Source organism: Ambystoma mexicanum, chromosome 4p (genome assembly GCF_040938575.1).
Source record: "Ambystoma mexicanum isolate Mex_15411 chromosome 4p, UKY_AmexF1_1, whole genome shotgun sequence".
NCBI lineage: Eukaryota > Metazoa > Chordata > Amphibia > Caudata > Ambystomatidae > Ambystoma > Ambystoma mexicanum.
Window position 1 is genome coordinate 104046019 of NC_090927.1, and position 20029 is coordinate 104066047.

Genomic DNA, 20029 nt, shown 5'->3' on the forward strand with positions numbered 1-20029 from the left:
ACTGAATTTTGAAATTGCCAAAAGAAGGAACTATAGTCTCTTACCTGATCTGCTATGAAAATATCCACCGGCATGAAGTTTGAAGCCACCCAGAGAAATTGTATCCTTTTCAGTATCTAGAAAGAAAGAGAAAATACATATTAAGTTAATAAAAGAATTGGGTTCTCGTTGTAATCCAACCAACCTACGTATTGGCTCTGAGTGTCATTCTTGTCTTAAAGGCCATTCTCACAATTGGTGTTAGAAGTGGGATAGGAGAACGCTATGGAGGACCTTATTAAAACCCTATGTGAGGGACAACAATTATTACAACAGGCATTACAATTACAGACTCAGCAGGCCCAAGCAGACAGACTAGCATTTCAACAAGCCTTACAAATGCAGCAAGCCCAACTACTTGAGGTTACCACTACCAGGAACAACACTCCAGTACCTACCTCGGTGTTACAAAAATACTCGACAGGAGAAGACCCTGCACACTTTTTTGTGAATTTTGAAAGAGTTGCTCGAAATGCACAGTGGCCAGTCGAGAGATGGTGCCATTACATTACACCATTGATGACCGGGGAAATGCAGGCAGTTTATCAAACAGCCAACCCAACAGGAGACACTACGTATGGAGATATGAAGAAAGTAGTGTTAGAGAGGATGGGACACGATGAAGAAACGTATCGCATCAAATTCAGAGACATCAAGTTGGGTGGAGAGGAAACTCCTAGACAGTTGTACTACCGAGTTAAAGAACTGGCAGAAAAATGGTTACAACCCACTGTGTCCTCTCCAAATGAAATAACGGAGAAAGTGATATTAGAACAATTTATTGAGGCTCTTCCTGGTCCTGTTCAGAGATGGGTTAAACAACACCATAGACTGTCTTTAAGGGAAGCAGTAGATGTGGCGTCGGCATATCAAAAGGCTGGACAGGGCCGGATAATGACGTATCCGACCGCTAATAAGTTACATCATCCTATGAATAAACCTGTGCCTCCATCGAGATGGCCACATTCTATGTTGAAGAAACCTGAAGGAGAAGTTTTACGTTCCCGACCAAACAGTGAGGGTCCTAGCAATTATCGTCCTTTTACCTCCACAGTTCGAGGTCCTCAATGTTTTGATTGCGGTGAATGGGGCCATCTTGCTAGGTTCTGTCCAAAGAAAACAAAGACGGAACCAATGGATGTGGGAGTCTTCGACTCCTTGAAAGAAAATGAATATTTGGAATACCCACCTGGAAAACAACCTCAATACCTGTATACTTGTGATGCGGAAGTGGATGGAAAGCACACAACTGCATTGATCGACTCAGGGAGTCTACAGACCGCTATAACACAAGAGTTGGTAGGTGAAGCTTATCGATCTTCTGGGGAAATTCCAATACGTTGTGTACATGGGGATGTAAAATCTTACCCATCAAAGAATATCCAGATTAAGCTAGGCGGGGAGACCATGGGGGTGAAAGCAGCTGTTCTTCCCAATCTACCAAAGCCATTATTAGTGGGGTCCGATATACCTGAGTTACCTAAATTAATACATAAAATTGAGAAGAGCTGGTGGGAAACTGCCCCTTTCTTTGAAGAAGAAATCGACCCTCCAACCAATAAAGCAATTAAGAGTAAAAAATTAAAGAAACTTCAGAAAAAAGAATGGAAGAGTAAGAATGTACTTCCCATAGCAGTGGATTGGAAGATAGAGGAAGATGGTGATAGTTTCAGGGCCGCTCAAGATCTAGACCCCTTACTTCAGTATGCCAGGGAACGAGCTTTGGAAGATCCTAAGGGTCAAGGTCCACATTTCATCAAAGAGAAAGGGTTGTTGTACCGAGTGAGTAAATCCCGAACTGGGGATGAGTTGAAGCAACTTGTAGTTCCTCAGAAATATTATCCAACAGTATTAGAAGTCGGGCACGTACAAGTTGGGGAGGGACACCTCGGAACAGAGAAGACGACTAAGAAGATTTTAGACAGGTTTTACTGGCCAGGGATTTATCAACAAGTATTTAGATTTTGTCAAGCCTGTGAGGAATGCCAAAAGAAAAATAGGGCCAACGTAAAGAAAGCTCCACTACAACCAATGCCCCTAGTACAGGAACCATTCAGCAGAATTGGTATAGATATTGTTGGACCTATTGATCCCACGAGAAGAGGTCATAAATACATCCTCGTTGTGGTAGACTATGCCACTCGCTACCCCGAAGCTTTCCCCTTAAAGGCCACTAATATACAACAGATATGTGACGTATTAATCCCTTTTATAGGTCGAGTAGGGATTCCTCGAGAAATTGTTACAGACCGAGGAACAAACTTTATGTCCAGTGTGATGAAACAAGTCTGCGATACATTAAAGATAGAACATCTGAAGACAGCAGTATACCATCCACAAACGGATGGGTTAGTAGAACGCTATAACCAGACTATCAAGCAGATGATACGGAAAACAACCTCACCAGAAGACAAAGACTGGGACCGAATACTACCGTGGATACTAATGACCCTCAGAAATACTCCACAATCTTCCACAGGCTTCTCACCCTTCGAATTGTTGTTTGGAAGACCCGTGAGGAGTTTGTTAGACGTATTGAAAGAAAATTGGGAGGAACAACCAGAACAGGAGTTGTCCCTAACTGAATATGCCTCACAACTGCAGGAACGAATAGAAAGACTACGGGTTGTAGCAAGAGATAATCTTCTCCAAGCTGAGTTGAACCAAGAGAAGTATTACAACCAGAAAGCCCAACTTCGTACCTTTAAGAAAGGAGATCAGGTTCTAATCTTAATGCCAACGTCAGACAACAAGATGTTAGCCAGTTGGAAGGGACCTTTCGAGATCCAAGATGTTTTGGGACCCTTAACATATAAAGTGAAGCAACCCGGTAGTAGACTTATGTGTCAGACGTATCATGTAAATTTGCTTAAGAAGTGGATTCCACCAATACAGAACGTCGCTATGATCACTAATGATGTACCATTAGAAGGAAACTTTCCCCAGATAAAAGAGAAAATAGGTGTCGAAGGGTTAAACATCAATATGGAGTTAACGGTACTACAGAAATCTGAGCTGTCTCATCTTTTACAAGATTTTGATGACGTATTCTCTTCTCTTCCAGGAAGAACTAGTCTAACCTACCATCGTATAGAAACTAAACCAGGGTCTATAGTACGACTCCGACCTTATCGGATACCTGAGTCAAAAGTAAAAGCCATCAACCAAGAAGTTCAAGAAATGCTAGATTTGGGAATCATCGAACCATCATTTAGCGACTGGAGTTCCCCAGTAGTCCTGGTCCCGAAGCCAGATGGTAGTGTAAGATTCTGCATGGACTTTCGGAAATTGAATGAAATTTCTAAATTTGACGCTTATCCGATGCCACGCATCGAAGATCTCTTGAATAATCTAGGGAAGGCCAAGTTCTTGACTACCATCGATCTCACCAAGGGCTATTGGCAGGTACCGTTATCAGCAGCCGACAAAGAGAAAACGGCCTTCGCTACTCCGACCGGACTCTACCAGTTTACGGTATTACCCTTTGGCCTCCATGGCGCACCAGCAACCTTTCAGAGGTTGATGAATCATTTGATAAAAGGGCATGAAGGATATGTTGGTGCTTATCTAGATGACATCATTGTATATAGTAAAACCTGGCAAGAACATATGATTCATCTAAGGAAGCTACTCGTAACACTGAAAGAGGCTGGTTTACATATAAACCCTAAGAAAACCCATATAGCTGAGTTCCATACGAAGTATTTAGGGTATTATGTTGGACAAGGGATAATTAGACCCCAAGAGGAGAAAGTAAAGGCCATCAAAGAGCTGAAGTTCCCAGAAAATCCAAAACAAATACGAGCCTTCCTTGGGTTTGTGGGGTATTACAGAAGATTTATTCCACACTTTTCTACTTTGGCTACTCCACTAACAAATCTGTTGAGGAAACCCTACTTACCAAAGAAAGACTGGCAGAATACTGAAGCTATCGAAGCCTTTAATGCTTTAAAAGAAGCTCTCACCGGTAAGGCAATGTTACAATGCCCTGATTTTGAATCCCCATTTGTTCTTCAGACGGATGCTTCAGGAACGGGACTTGGGGCAGTCCTTCTACAGAATCAAGGGAAAGGCGAAAGACCAGTGCTGTTCATCAGTCGTAAATTATTACCTCACGAACTTAACTACCCAACAATAGAAAAGGAGTGTTTAGCTGTTAAGTGGGCCATTGATGCTCTTAGATACTATCTGCTGGGACGGGAATTTACCCTAATGACGGATCATGCACCGTTAGTATGGTTAGCACGCAACAAGGACTCAAATCAAAGAGTACTAAGGTGGTTCCTTTCCCTCCAGCCCTTCTCTTTTAAAACCGTTCACAAACCTGGGAAGCTGTTGTCACAAGCCGATTATTTATCCAGGGCACATACCCTTACCGAACGTAAGGGTTTAGTAGAGGGGGTGTGACGTTCTGATGTAAGTTTTACCGAAGTTCATACCGAGTAGAAGACCAGGAAGTCCCTACTGTATGGCCTTTCCTCTAATGCCTGCAAATCTTTTCTCTTGGTCGCCTAGGAGACGAGCGCGCGGGAGGAAGAGAAGGAGGACGACGGTTTGTCCTGGGCGTATTGAGAGGGAAGAGAAGAAGAGCTGCGGTGAAAGAAAGTGAGGCCGATGAAAATACCTGTTAGAAGAACAAAATACAGGCGGAGGGAGAGCCGCGACGACAGCGAAGCCTCATATGTAAACTCCGACGTAGAGTTGTTTGACGGAAAGAATCAAGAAGGGAGCATTAAAACAGTACGGGTGACCGCTGTCTCCGTATCATAGAAAAAACCTTGATGGTAAGGTTTCTCCGCGATTACCCGAAAGGATCAAATAAAAGGTACGGAAATGAGTGAAAACGAAGAGAAAGGATGTGTTATTAATAGAAGTGGAGAAACGCTGTGAAGTTGAACAAAGACAGCGCTGTTGCGTCGGCAGAGGGGCGAAAGATACTATTTATATTTTATTGATTGATAACAGTTAAGCACCGTTGTGCCACCCTTTGGTTATATATATTTTTTCTCTGATAAAATAAACACGGACTGCATCATAACAACAAGCAGCTCAGTGTTGGAAGTTTTAAAACTGAAATACTGCAACACTCGCTCTATTAGACAAGAGAAGATGGATGTTACTAACGAATGAGAGACTAGTCCGGCGGATGGGGAAGAGTAAAGGAATGACTCAAAGCAGAACATATTAGCGACAAAAACAAAGAATATTAATTACTGGTGACCTTAAAAAAATATTGAGTTTTGATATAAAGAGTGAGAAAGCAAGAAAACAAAAGAAGGTAGAGAAGAACAACTTAAATGAGAGTGAGATGTCTTTAACTGAATTTTGAAATTGCCAAAAGAAGGAACTATAGTCTCTTACCTGATCTGCTATGAAAATATCCACCGGCATGAAGTTTGAAGCCACCCAGAGAAATTGTATCCTTTTCAGTATCTAGAAAGAAAGAGAAAATACATATTAAGTTAATAAAAGAATTGGGTTCTCGTTGTAATCCAACCAACCTACGTATTGGCTCTGAGTGTCATTCTTGTCTTAAAGGCCATTCTCACAGTGTGTCAAACGCCTTCTGGTGTATGGAGGTCCAGGTAAAAGGGACAAGGGGGCTTGTTAATGCAGTCAAGGGAGACACAATGGAAGAAAAGCCTACTATGAATCGTCTGTAGAAATTAGCAAAGCCGATAAATGACTGCAACTGTTTGGTGTTGCTAGGGATCTGCCATTCCGTGACAGCGCAGACCTTGGATTGGTTCATCGATAGCCCCCCAGGAGAAATATGGAAACCCAGGAAGTCCACCTCTCTGACATGGAACGAGCACTTCTCGGGTTTTGCAAACAATGCGTACTTCTTCAGCCGTGATAGGACTTCCCTGACATGAGCAACATGGTCCTCCGAAGAGGAAGAGAAAATCAGGATGTCGTCCAAGTACGCCACCACATACGTGTCCAAGATATCGGAAAAAATGTCATCGATGAAACGTTGGAACGTAGCGGGTGCATTACAAAGCCCAAAGGGCATAACGGTGTATTCGAACAACCCCTGTCGGGAACAAAACGCGGTTTTCCATTCGTCACCGCGCCGTATTCGGATCAGGTTATAAGCCCCTCTTAGGTCTAGTTTGGTATAGATTGTTGCCCTAGTCAGTCTATCCAGGAGCGTGGAGATAAGAGGGATAGGATACCGGTTCTTTATTGTGATGGAGTTCAACCGCCTGTAATCCACGCAAGGGCGCAAATCACCCTCTTTCTTTGGTACAAAGAATATCGGACTGGCAGCCGGAGAGCAGGACGGCCGGATATGACCCAAACGCAAGGCCTGTTGGATATAGTCCTTTAGGGTTTGTTCCTCGGATGGTGATAATGAGTAAACCCTTCCCTTGGGTATGGGGGCTTCTGGGAAAAGATCGATAGGGCAATCATAGGGCCTATGCGGAGGCAGGCCTTCCGCTATGATTTTATCAAAGACCATGTGGTAATCTTGGTATTCCCTAGGAATGCTTGCCATAACGGCTCCCACGGTGTGTGCTGACGTGTCGTCGAGTGCCATATCATTGATATGGGAAGATGCCATGGCGCCGAGAATGGAAGCAGGAGACGAGTGTGACTCCGGTTCCACGAGACAGAAATGTTGGCATTCTTCTGACTCAAATAGCACTTGCCCCGTACCCCAGTTGATTAACGGATTATGGTGTCTTAACCAGGGTATGCCTAGTATGACCCCGAACTGGGGCGTGGAAATGAGGTCGAACGACAAGTTTTCCTTGTGTGCACCATGAATGACCACTTCCAAGGGCGCAGTTTGGTGTTTAATCGGGCCGGATGCTAGAGAAGTGCCGTCAACAGCCTGTACCTGTTCAGGACGAGTCTTTTGAATCAGGGGTAGATTCAGTCGATGTGCTAGTGCAATGTCCATAAAACAACCCGTGGCTCCGGAGTCTATTACTATTTGGACAGCGTGTATGATGTCTCTGGTGGGCTTCAATAATGCTTGCACTGTAACTGGTCTGATAGGGCCAAATGTAGGGTCAGCGGGGGTCGTGAATGGGCTCGCCGGTGCCCCCGATATCATGGGCGAGCCTTCTGAAAACCCGGCGCCTTGTTTCTTGGTCGACGGGGGCATTCTTTCACATAATGTCCGTTTAGACCACAATAGAAACAAGCGTTGTTGGTTCTTCGACGTTCACGTTCTGACTGTGTTATAGGACTGCGGATTCCGCCTATTTGCATGGGCTCAGAACCAACGGAAGAGGGCGCTGGATGGGGCTGCCCAAACGCGGTTTCTACCCTTCGTTCGGATCTGCGGGTAGGGCAAGGTCTACGAGATCTGTGAAAACAGAAGGGAGGGCAGGAACCACTGAAAGGGCGTCCTTCATAGCACCACTGAGTCCTCGGTAAAACACGATCGCCTTCTTTTCCTCAGGCCAAGAGGTTTCAGCGGCAAGTTGGTTATACCGGGTGATGTACTCAATCAACGATTGTTTGCCCTGCGTGAGGTCCAATAGTTCCAGATCTCTTGCCTGGGCCTTGTAGCGGGTATCGAAGACTTTAGCCATCTCTGTGATCAGAAGCTCGAAATCATACAATATGGGATGGTTGCCCTCTAAGTATGGATTTGCCCAAGTGGCCGCTATGCCTGATAAGTGAGATAAGAGAAAGGCGGCTTTCGTAACCGAATCAGGGAAGGCTTGAGGTCTGCACAAGAAGTGGAGTCTGCATTGGTTTATGAAGGTGCGGTAGGACCGTGGGTCTCCCTGGAAGCGTTCTGGGGCGGCAAGAGGAGAGGTGGTTGGGATCAAAACAGGGGCAGGAGCGGAAACAGGTGCGGCCTGGACTGGGGGGGTGGAATCCCTATGCTCGATGTCTGCAAACGGGGGCTGTTGTGCGTTCTGTAGAAGGTCTAAACGGTGATGAATGGCGGCTGTGGCTGTGGCCATGTCAGTCCTGAGGGCCGCTACGGCCTGCATTAGAGCGATCACGGGGTCCCCGGCAGTGGGATCCATACTCTGACGGCCAGAGGCTTCACAGTCTGTTATAGACTTGATGGTCGTGCAGAGTAAGGATACCTCCGTCCCCAAGTACCACACAGGCAACAACAGTAATACTGCCTGTGCGGTCTTTGAGGCCACAGGTGGAGTAGTTCGTAGGCCTGGACTCGGGAACAGCCGGAAAAGGACCCCCCGATCGCTGTAAGGCAATGGGTTATAGGTAAGCACAGAACAAAAGGCAAGAATATAACAGCCGGGTAAGGATCCTAATTGGCTTACCTATGTGTCAAAGATGTATAACCACAGCGGGTGTTGGGAATCCCCAAATGGCGGAGGGCAGATGGTTGGTAAGCAGACAGGCAAACGCCCAGCGTGAGGCCAGAGGCCAAGAGTCCAGGAACAGTGACGAAATCCGTAGGGCACAACCAGGGACAGTCAAAAAGGTCAGGCAGCATTAATATCAACAGTTCCAAGGCGTGGTAACAAGGGGCAAAGGGCACGAGGAATCCAAAATGTAGAAAAGGTAGTCCGGCAACTGGTTATCCAAATTCAAACACTAGGGCAAGGCAGAGGCAGTCCGTGGTACAGGAAACGTGGTCGAGTGCATTCGTGGAGTAAAGCAGAATGAGCGTCGCAGAATCCCGTTGGAAACAGCTGTGAAGCGACGCTCATTGATTTCCGGACGCTTTTATCCAGTAAAGACGCATCACGTGATGAGGGACTGAAATCACGTGATACAGAAGCATTTCTGTAGTGGAGAGTCACGTGACACGTGACGAGCGAATCCTCCTAGGTCCCTTCAGGACACCTCGGTAACCTGGGAGCCTCCAACGCAACTGCCAGGAGCGGGAAGGAAGGTAAGTGCCAGGTGTATGAGCGAACCCCTGGGTATGACGCCCGAATGGGCGCCTGATCGTGCGTGCATTTGTGTGTATGTGTGAGTGAGTGGGACGGCAGGAGGCCGAGGGTGGGGGCGTGGCCACCTCAGAGATGTTGGTGGGTGCAGGGGTCGTAACACAGACCCAGAACCGATCCTATCGGCCGAGCGTGGCCGGGCACGATGGGAGGCGATCAGCATTGACTTTTGCAAAATCAGAGAGGGTCTACATCTACTGGTGGCAATCGATGATCACTCACGCTATCCAGAGGTCGAGATACTGGAGTCCACCGCCGCGGAAGTGGTCATCCCGGTAATAGAAAAGATGTTTGCCACCCATGGTCTGCCCACGACCATTAAGAGTGACAATGGACCCCCATTTACAGGGGAGGAATTCAGGTCATACCTACAGGAACTGGGCATTAAATATCACCACATCATGCCAAGGTGGCCACAAGCTAATGGGGACGTCGAGCGATTCATGAGGACCATCAACAAGGTACTCCGAGTATCAAAGGCAAACGCCAGCCCGTGGCGGATCAACCTATTCCGGTTCCTAAGGAACTATCGGGTCACCCCCCACAGTACCACGGGCATACCACCTGCTGACCTTATGTTCGGAACTATCATCAACTCGTCGATTCCCCATCATCCAAGCAGAACCCCGGACGACGTCGACCATGCACGCGTGGAAACGAGGAGAACACGCGCCAATGCTCACATGAGCGCCAAGAGAAGAGCAAGGGGATCGCAGCTGGCAATCACCGAGACTGCCCAGCAGTGAGGACACATGCAGCGAAGGTGAGCAGACTTACGAACCGAGCGGGGACAGCCCCCAAGCGAAGCGGTACAGTCTGAGAAAGACCACGAGACCGCCTACGAGGCTGAATGACTATGTGTGCTAAGCCAACAGCAGTGGCAGGAGTTTATAGTTGAGCATGTTGCGTATGTTTGTTTTGTTAGGTTATTTTGAAATAAAGGAGGAATGTTATATCCGCCCTACGTCCCGCAGCGCGGTGACGTAGGGCAGCTTAATAAAAGCCCCGCCCCCTCGAGTGGGAGGCAGTTCCGGGCAAAGTGAAACCAGCGTGTGTGTCTTTCTTTCAGCGCTCCTGCCAAGGCCGCGCCCCAGGCCACGCGGCCTCCTGGACCGGAGCCAGCCCCTTCGTGCTGGGCCTCCGGGGAACGCGAACACAACAGGCAGCGGGTGCTACCGGCAACCTCATAATGAGGACCAATGCATAGTGTTATGAGGCCAGGGAGGCCGGCCCCAATGTGAGGCTGAGCGGCATGTCTGGTGTATTGTGCGTACTGCGGTGCAGGACCGCAATAATGTAGCCTCAGACATGGCGTTGAGAGGCAACTGGCGGGCATGACGTGCTGTGATCACCCAGTACACACACGTGAGTCCGCGCGCGCTCTCGGGTGCCGCGCTGCTGTCACGACACATAGTAAACTGACAACAAAACTATAAGTCCCAGAATGCACAATAGCCTAAAAAAGCTCATATTTAACTCCACTGTATTTTTAGCACACTAAAACACACACTAACAGCAGTTGTGTAATCAACTCTGGCATGGAGATCTTTTATGACAAACTCCCATCTCTGTGTTATACATGATGTTAACAATATTTGCATCTTCAAAGGGTATGCACTTTAAAACACAAATCAATTAGTGGTATGGGTAACAATGATTCATATTCGCCCTCAGACCCTAAACCCACACACTGATGTCACTGTGGTATGGCTGAACCACAACATTAACCTGTTCACGCCCCAAGTGAAAGGGAGGCACTGCACCTCCACTCATACACAACCACCCCAGATTCTCATTAATTCCTCAAAATGAGAAGGCGTTACACATTACATGAATACACACACACACACACACACCCCTCCCCCCGACTCCCTCTTGGAACTGTTGATGCGTTTTGATCGCTTTAATAATTATCGTCATCAAAAGTATGTTTTCCTGACCAGGAATGCAATATTCAGTAAATTAATGCACATCTCGCATTTAGTTTCCAGACTTTTCGCTTGTGTTCTTTAAACACCCCACGTGTATTTACCCTTTTGTACACTGACAAATAAATGTGCACCCGCTTTATTTGCCAGTGGATGTTAATAGTGTTGAAGTCTCCAGGACTTTAGGAGGGACTTGTTTGCAGAGAATCAACGCGAGCCTGCAATATTTGTGTCTTTTGTCCTTGGCACTAAATGAGGTCCTGGGTAGCTATTTCTTACAGCACACACACACACACACACACACGTGTATGTTTCACACGCAACGCATGTTATAAGGAGGTTGGCTGCTACTGGAAGCAGACTCCTCCCAGATACAGAGGACTCTGTCAGCCTCTGCCCCTGTTGCCAAGGCGATGGCATCTGATTGTGATGCACTGGTGACATGGGATGGGAGTCAGTCAAGAGCTGAACTTCCAGATCCTGTGACCTTATATCTGCCCTCAGCTTTGGGCTTTAGAGTCCATGGCTGCCAATATGGCAATCGCCGAAGAGCCCGCAGGCGGCGAGGGGCTCGACTTGAGTCCGGATTACCCGTCGGCCACCACTAGCCCCATCGTCTGAGTTATCATGGTGGGCCTTACCCTCCAGAGGCTGGACAGCTGGTCGAAGGAACGGCGGAAGGGAAGTCTGAGGGTACGTATGTGGCAGTGCACCCATCCACCCACGGGGCAGAGACTCAAGCGGGTGTCAACTAGGTGGGCTCTAACGCTCTTTCCTTTTCTCCTCAATTCTTTAATGCAGAATTGCTACAAGAAGAGGAAGAAAGAAGACTGCTCAGTGGTCAGGGATTCAAGAGATGGTAATGGAGAGCTCGTGTCAGTGTGTGGAAGAGGCAGGGCGGGGCTAGGCTTGTATCTTCCTTACAAGAATAGAAATTAGATGCCCGGGGTTCCCACAACCAACTAAAGGGACAGCACTCTGCCTCAATCACTCTGTCCTGACAACAGCACAGGGGTCCACAATACTTCTCTATGCTGTAGGTTTTGGCAATCATAACCCGGAAACAGGTTGCAAAGTTCATACAATAGACAGAGAAGGAGGATAGCCAAGGCTGAACCTTAACATGTTTATGAAACCCCAGCCCAAAGACCATTGAATGATGGGTATATCCGAGTGTTCATCATTTTATCCAGATTTGGGACCTCTTTGGCTTCTGATTGGGTAATTTTAGTGGCACTGCAACTATATTCGAGGGGAATTTGAATAGTTGTAACCTTTTCCGTGAGTTTTGGGCTCCTTTTCTGCAAAACATCATGGTGCACTAATACTGCTCCGATTACTTACAGGTGGTCTTCTCAACTCCTTGTTCTACTCTTCCTCGTCACAGTACTTAAACGGAACAAGATGATGATGCCTTAGTTAGGCTAACAAAGTCATTTATTTGCAAGCTTTCGTAATATTCAGATGTGATAGGTTATTTATAACGCGCTTAATACTGAGAGGTTTCTAAGCGCGGACCATGATCGAACCTGTGTTGCTGCGTGTCGTCTTGTTACCAAGGCGAGCACGTTGCCCCTGAGCTATCCTCCCGAGTACCTTACACTTCACTTCATTAGACACAGAAAGAATGAAGCCCTTGGAAAAACAGGATAGCTTAAGCATTCAACTCTGCCATTCCTTTTGTGTTGCAATCTTTGTTTCTGAGGTGGCGCAGAGCTGTTTTTCTATTTGTTGTCTTATAACTTCATCCATATTCCTAATACATGTTTAAATGACACACTCTGCTACCATCATGGCAAGATTTATGCCTGCGCAGAGGCGGCTCTCCTGCTGCACGGGTCGCTTGTAGGCCCAATAGAGATTTTAAGTGACCACATTTGTACATGGGGGGTCCCAGGCAACAGACTCACAAGCAAGTAAGTGGGTCCAAGGAACGCCATCCCCAGGAGCGGGAATGCTGGTGGTGACCTCGCACATGTGCTGAGCTTCCTTCAGAGCCTCACAGTTGAGGGTGCGCTCTACCTGTTGCAGTGCGGGCGCGATGTCTGCTCTCAGTTTATAACATACTCTTCTCTTCAACAGCTATTAATTTAGTTCTGGTGCATGTAAGGGCCCTTTCACTAATCTCCGCCACATTTCCAGTGTCCGATTGTCTTGGGAGGATAGCTCAGGGGCAACGTGCTCACCTTGCAAGCAAGATGACAGGAAGCACCACAGGTTCGATCCCCGGGTATTAAGCGTGTTATAAATAACCTATCATGTCCTAAAAAGTAGGCCCTGCTATCAGCAGGTCTTGGCAGGCAATTGCAGAGTGCCTGTCAGCGTTATCCACTGCCCGGTAGAAGGATGTTGCGCCAATCAACCCCTTCTTGACCTTACCCTCCATCTAGCAATTGGGAAGTCCTTGTTTACTTTAAAAGAACCCACTTACGGAAAATGACCACGCTTTCAGACACACCACACCATTTTCACCAGTTACTGAAATCAACATTTAAGCAATTTCCCTCCACCTCTCAGGCACCGCCTGTTAGGCAGAAACCTGTGCAGTTCCCTTGGGGAACACTGCAAAAGATTTAAGACCACAGGTAGAGCAGTAAACCCCTTTGGTAGCAGTCCGCACCACCCAGATTTACCTGGTAGCTGTGGCTGAGCAGTCAGACTTCTCTCAAGAAGAGTTAGGCAGTATGCAAAGTATACACAATATGTACCAAAACACAATAGCACAAGCAAACACTGACCAGAGCTTGGTTTCAAAAGAATATAGTTATTTATTTAAAAACACACATAAGTAAAAACACTCTAACAACGAATATGGTAAAAACACTCCAACACAGTTATAATGAAAGTAAATTCAATCCTTTCTCCTATCTAGACAACTCTAGGTTAACACCACTTAATTAAAACAGAGGTGAGTGCTTAACGTTAGATGACACTCTAGTAGTTTCCAAGAAAGGGAGAGAAAAAGCAGAAATAGGTTAGACACACCACTCTAAGGTCCAGAACACTTGCAATAGGCTTAAAGAAGAATAAAGTCACAGGTGAGCAAAAGTCACTAGGCAGGGCCCACTCTTAGAGTAGCCGGAGCAAAAATGTGCCCAAGATCACACTGTTAGTTAGAGATTCAAAGTCTTGCAAAGAGTCAGAAAGAGTTTAGAGTGGCTCAGAAAGTTTAGCCAAAGTGTCCCAGGCACTCCCAGGTTCGAAAGCCGGGGACTAAATCTACCCCGTACAGTCGGTAGCAAGGGAAGCCAGGCGGAACACAGTACCTTAAGCGGAAAGGATCCTCCAGCGGGGGCAGTTGTTCCAGGCAGTGACAGCAAGGCTCGACTTCGGTCAGGGGAGAAGAATATCTCGCTGAAGAGCAGAAGAGAAAGGTCGTAGCACTGCCCGGGAAGAAACCAGCCGCGGAGTCCTCCGGTTAAAGGGTTGGTACCGACTTTCGCGGTATGGGGGTAAAGTGTGGTATTCCGGATGCCGGGGTGCTTGGCACAGGCAAGGCGGCCACGAGATACCTCAAAAGAACGGAAAGAAGGCGAAAACTGGTTGTCCCCACCAGTCAAGGGAAGGAGCCACTCCGTTAAGAGTTCTCCTCGGTCGTCGGGAAAAAGTGGTGAGACGGTTCAGCAGGGCTCCACCGGGTGGTGTCGTCGAAGCAGGTCGGCTCAGCTCTTCCCTCGTCGGATTCTTGGTCCTGTGGCGACTTCTGAAGTCCCAGTCCCCAAAGCCCTGCTTTTATGCAACAAGCCCCCATTCACCCAGCCTAGCTGTCACTCAAACATGCTAAGTGGTGAGCCGGGCGGCTCACCACTTGGGCCAATCAGGACGGAGTGCGACTTGAGTTACCAAGGTAACTCAGTCCAGGGTGCCTAAATCCCCCTCCACCCCTCCTAAGTACCCCAGACAGAGTGGCACCACTTTGGAGGGCTTCTGTGGAGAAGCCCGCCAAAAGTGGAACAAAGGGCTCCACTTTGGGTCAGAGTTACAGAGGCGAACACCAACGCCATTTTAGAATCAAGTTTTGGCAAAAAGTCCCAACCGGAGTTATAAAAATAAATATATAAACCGGCGGTATGTTTAAGGCTACCGTAAATAAATAATTAAATGTGTTAGCCTAAAACAATGGGAAATCCCATAGGAAAATATTCGCGGTCGAATATAAAAAGTAGTTTCCACTGCCACCAGCCAAAACTCGATCAGGGGGGACGGAGACGTGCCCCCTCGACTAACAGACCCTGGGGCAATCGAATTGCCCCAGCCAGTACGTCCACAATATGATGGTTTGTACTGGTTCTGTTCAGGATTCAAGACTAGCAAAGTCTTTGGTGACTTTACATGCCCTGGGAGACAGTAGTCAGTCCCAGGGTATGGAGTCTATGTTGGGGAGTCCCTAGGACACCCCTGGGTCACGGCACAGAGGGTGCTGTGTGACCCACATCACAAAAATACATGAGGCCCTATGGAGTAAAAGACCCCATAGCCCATTCAACACAAGGTTTAACCAAGAAAACACACTTCAACATGTCCAAGAGTGAGGGTAAAAGAGTCTCACTCTTGGCAGGAGAAAAAATTAAACCCCAGAAATCCAGCAAAGCTGCTGGGGGACTCACTAGGTAGGGAAATTCAGCCTAAACAGAGAATTCTCCCTAACACTCGCCCCCCCCAGACTAAGGGACAGGAGGATTTAATCCACTCCTGGATGAACCTCATACCTCTAGTCGATGATATACATCCTAGAGAGTCCATCAGCATTTTGATGGTGACACCCTGACCTGTGCTCAATGGTGAAATCAAACCCTTGCAGGCAGATTGACCATCTCAATAGTTTTGGATTTTCCCCCTTCATTTGCATTAACCATCTCAAGGGTTGGTGGTCAGTCTGAATAACAAAAGTAGAACCATACAAGTATGGCCTAAACTTCTTCAGTGCCCACACAATAGCAAAGCATTCTCTTTCGATAGTTGCCCACCTTGTCTCAGGATCCTTCAGTTTCCTACTGATGAAGCAAATGGGGTGCTCCCTACCCTTCTCATCCAGTTGGCTTAGAACTGCACCTATACCTACATTGGAAGCATCAGTTTGTACAATGAAAGGTTGGTGGTAGTCAGGAGCTCTCAATACGGGAGCCTGGCAAAGAGCTCTCTTCAGTTTTTCAAAGGCCTGATTGCACTCCTCATTCCATTTTACCTTCTTAGGGAATTTGGGAGAGGAGATTACATTCAGTGGAGAAGCTATGGTCCCATAGTTCTCAATGAAATTCCTGTAATACCCAGTGAGGCCTAGAAAAGCTCTCACTTGGGTTTGAGTAGTTGGTGTTGTCCAATTTTGCACAGCTTCAATCTTGCTGGGCAAAGGCCTTATTTCTCCACCTCCTACCTCATGTCCAAGGTAGACCACTTTACTTTGACCAATCTGGCACTTACTGGCTTTGATTGTCAAATGGGCCTGTTTCAGAGCCTGCAACACATGTCCTAGGTGGTTCACATGTTCTTCCCAGGAGTGGCTGAAGACTGCAATGTCATCCAAGTATGCCATGCAGAAATCTTCCATCCCAGCCAGAACCTGGTTCACCATCCTTTGGAATGTGGCAGGTGCATTTTTTAGTCCAAAAGGCATGACCTTAAACTGGTACAAGCCAACTGGGGTCGAAAATGCAGTTTTCTCCTTGGCATGGTCTGTCAGGGCTATTTGCCAATAGCCTGACGTCAGGTCAAATGTGCTGAGGTACTTGGCTGCACCAAGTTTATCCACCAACTCATCTGTCCTGGGCAAAGGGTGGGCATCAGTCTTGGTGACTGCATTTAGAGCTCTATAGTCCACACAGAATCTCAAGTCTTTGGATCCTGCCTTTGGTACTAACACAACTGGGCTAGACCATGGACTAGTAGAGGGCTCTATTACCCCGAGATCAAGCATCTTCTTGACCTCTCCTTTGATGTGGGCTCTGATATGTTCTGACATTCTGTATCCTCTGCTTTTGACTGGCAGACAGTCACCAGTGAGTATCTCGTGCTGGCCCCAAGGGGTCAAGCCTGGTGACAGTGAGAACAGGGAGGCAAACTGATTTAACATAGATTTGCACTCCTCTTGTTGCTCAGGTGTCAGGTCTGAAGAGAGATGGACTCCTTCAACTTTTTCATCTAAAGGTATACCTCTGAGGAGATCAGGGAGAGATTCACTCTCTTCCTCCTCTGCAGCTGAAGCTAGAAGCAAGGCTCCTACATCAGGTCTGGAGATGTATGCTTTTAGTCGGTTGGTGTGGAAGACTCTAGGAGCTTCCCTGGGTCTGCCCAGATCCACCAGATAGTTGACCTCTCCAAGTTTTCCCACAACCTTGAAGGGTCCCATCCATTTGTCTTGCAAGGCCCTCTGCCTTGTTGGGAGCATAACTAGAACTAGCTGGTCTTGAGTAAACTCAACCATGTTAGCCTTTTGGTCGTGCCAATGTTTGACCAGGGCTTGACCAGCTTTCAAGTTGTCACTTGCTTCTGCCATCATGTGTGACATTCTCCTCCGGAGACCTATCACATAGTCAGTCACTCTGACTGGCTTGAGGGGAGGAGCACCTTCCAACCCCTCCTTAATCAGGGCCAATGGACCTCTGACTGGATGGCCATAGAGAAGCTCAAAGGGAGAATAACCTACTCCCTCCTGAGGGACTTCTCTATAAGCAAAGAGAAGGCATGGCAGTAGAAGGTCCCACTTTTTCTTAAGGGGTTCTTCTAAAGCACCTATCATGCTCTTCATGGTTCTGTTAAACCTTTCAACCAACCCGTTTGTCTGAGGGTGGTAGGCGGTTGAGAACTTGTAGGTAACTCCACAGGTTTTCCACATGGCCTTCATGTAGTGGGACATAAAGTTTGACCCCCTGTCAGAGATTACCTCCTTAGGAAACCCAACCCTGGTAAAAATACCAAGGAGGGCCTTAGCCACAGCCGGAGCTGTAACAGTCCTCATAGGAATGGCCTCAGGGTATCTAGTAGCATGGTCTACTACAACAAGGATAAACCTGTTGCCTGAGGAGGTTGGAGGATCAAGGGGACCAACAATGTCAATCCCTACCCTCTCAAATGGGACTCCCACAACTGGGAGAGGCACTAAAGGTGCCACATTCTTGGAACCAACCTTACCAGAAGTCTGGCAGGTATGGCAGCTCTTACAATATCTATCTACTTCAGCCCCCATCTTTGGCCAATAAAAGTAGAGTGAGAGCCTTTCCTTGGTCTTCTTGAAACTCAAGTGGCCAGCCAAAGGTATCTCATGGGCTAGTTGTAAGAACTGTTGTCTGTTTTCTTGTGGGACTACAAGGCGTTTGTAGTCTCCAGGTTCAGACTCAGTGGGTTCACTGTAGAAGAGGCCATCTTCCCAGTGCAACCTATACTTCCCAGGCTCTTGCCCATCAGCTTGAGAAGCTGCCTGGTGGCGGAGACCTTCCAGAGTTGGACATTCTCTTTGCCCCTTACGAAAAGCTGCCCTGCTAGGCCCACCTTCTGCCAGTAAAGACTGCAGCTCAGGATGGTCCTCAGGGTCCAAATCTCCAATAAGGTTGGGGCCTCCTTCTAGCTCTTCCTCAGAGTCTAGCTCAACCACACAGGGTTGTACCTCCCTCTCAGCCTCAGCTGGAGGGGGAGTTACAGGTGTAACTTTGGACAACCTAGGGGAAGTCCTTGTTGGAAGCACTGGAGTGCTTGCTGCTGGCTTTTTCCTAGGAGTCTTGGGTTGCCCCTTTGCTCCTGATCTGGTAGTTACTGCAGTAAGTTGCTCCAGTGGTAGAGGAGTGATTTCTATCATCATCTCCTGAGATAACCCTCTCAGGGTTTTCTCCCTTGCAGGTTTTGTGAGTTCCTGAAACCTTTTGCTAGGAGGTCTGGGGGTATGAGATACAACTCCAAGAGCTTTGAGGTCATTACCCAACAGAACCCTACCTGGCACTTCACATTGTACACTGACAGGTATTTTTACAGCCATATCATTACATTGGATGAGAACTGGTAACTGGGGACACATCTGCACAGGCCCACCAGCTAACTTGGTGAGGCATTTGGGTGCCTTAGCAACATCCTCTGCCTTGAAAAATGATTCATCCACCACAGTTATGCTGGCTCCAGTGTCCCTAATGGCAGGAGTCTCCTGACCATTCACCTGGACACTGTCCTTATAATACTCTTTAGTATTATCTGGGATAGAGTTATAGACATCTAAATTCTGTTGCTCCCACAACCCCAGAGAGACTAAAGAAACACTAGCTGAGACTCCAGTGGGTTCATCAGCTAGTAATAGAAAGTTTCCACTTGCCATATGTACTTCCTCTTCTGGAGCGAAGGCTAAGGAGGCAAGCTGGACCCCTGAAGGTTTACCCTTACATCTGGGATCTCCTTTCACATGGTCAGTAGCCTTACAAACAAAGCATGAGCCAAAGGCTCGCTGGAATGGAGGCTTGTTCTGACCTCCTTCTGGTCTGGGACCAGAAGGTACACTAGCCTGATTTGGTTTCCCTTGTGGCTTACCCTTATAGTTTTGTTTGGGGCCCTCTTTGGAATTTGTAGTATTAGAATTCTCTTTGGAGTCCTTCTTAGACTGTTTTTCCCCATCCTTCTTCTGAGTTACCCCAGAATCCTTGTGAGTGGCCCTGTTGGCAACCCACAAGTCAGCAGCCTTAGCTAGTTTCCGGGAATCTAATTCCCTGGAATCAGCCAAGTGTTGTCTGAGCTCAGGAGAGCAGGCATCATAAATAGTCTCCAACATAAACAAATTCTTCATACCTTCATAAGTGTTCACCTTGTAACCCTTAATCCATCCCTCTAAGTTTTTCAAACATTCATTCACCCAGGTAGCCCAAGGGGTACCATCATGCTTTTTGAGGCTCCTAAACCTCTTAAGATACTGGGAAGGGGTCTTCCCAAACCTAGCTATTAAAGCTAGTTTCACACATTCATAGTCCTTCCTATCCTCCTCCCCCATCTCCATTACCACATCAGTTGCAACAGGGGGAAGCCTAGAGAACAACCAGGTGAGTAAGTCATTTCCTGTGATGTTCTGGAGCCCATGATTATATTCAAACAGAGACAACCAATCCAACACATCCAACTTAGGCTCATACATACCAACCAATTCTTTAGGCATCCGGGGTCTTTTAGGACTGGAACTTCTAGAGGAGCCAGAGAGAG

At 47.3% G+C, this 20029-nt stretch overlaps 1 protein-coding gene across 2 annotated transcripts in view; it reads left to right on the forward strand.

The window, feature by feature from the left end:
- Positions 1–20029, forward strand: part of NRBP1 (nuclear receptor binding protein 1) — a 1221009-nt gene that overhangs the window by 1116803 nt on the left and 84177 nt on the right. Inside the window, exons 1-2 of one of the 2 annotated variants that reach the window (XM_069605463.1) lie at positions 11382–11557; positions 11666–11723. The exons of the other annotated variant lie outside the window; for it this stretch is intronic. Of the exons in view, the coding sequence (XP_069461564.1) occupies positions 11492–11557; positions 11666–11723 (124 nt within the window). The 5' untranslated portion in view covers positions 11382–11491. Of the gene's footprint in view, positions 1–11381; positions 11558–11665; positions 11724–20029 lie in introns of those variants that run through there. 2 annotated transcript variants of the gene reach the window in all.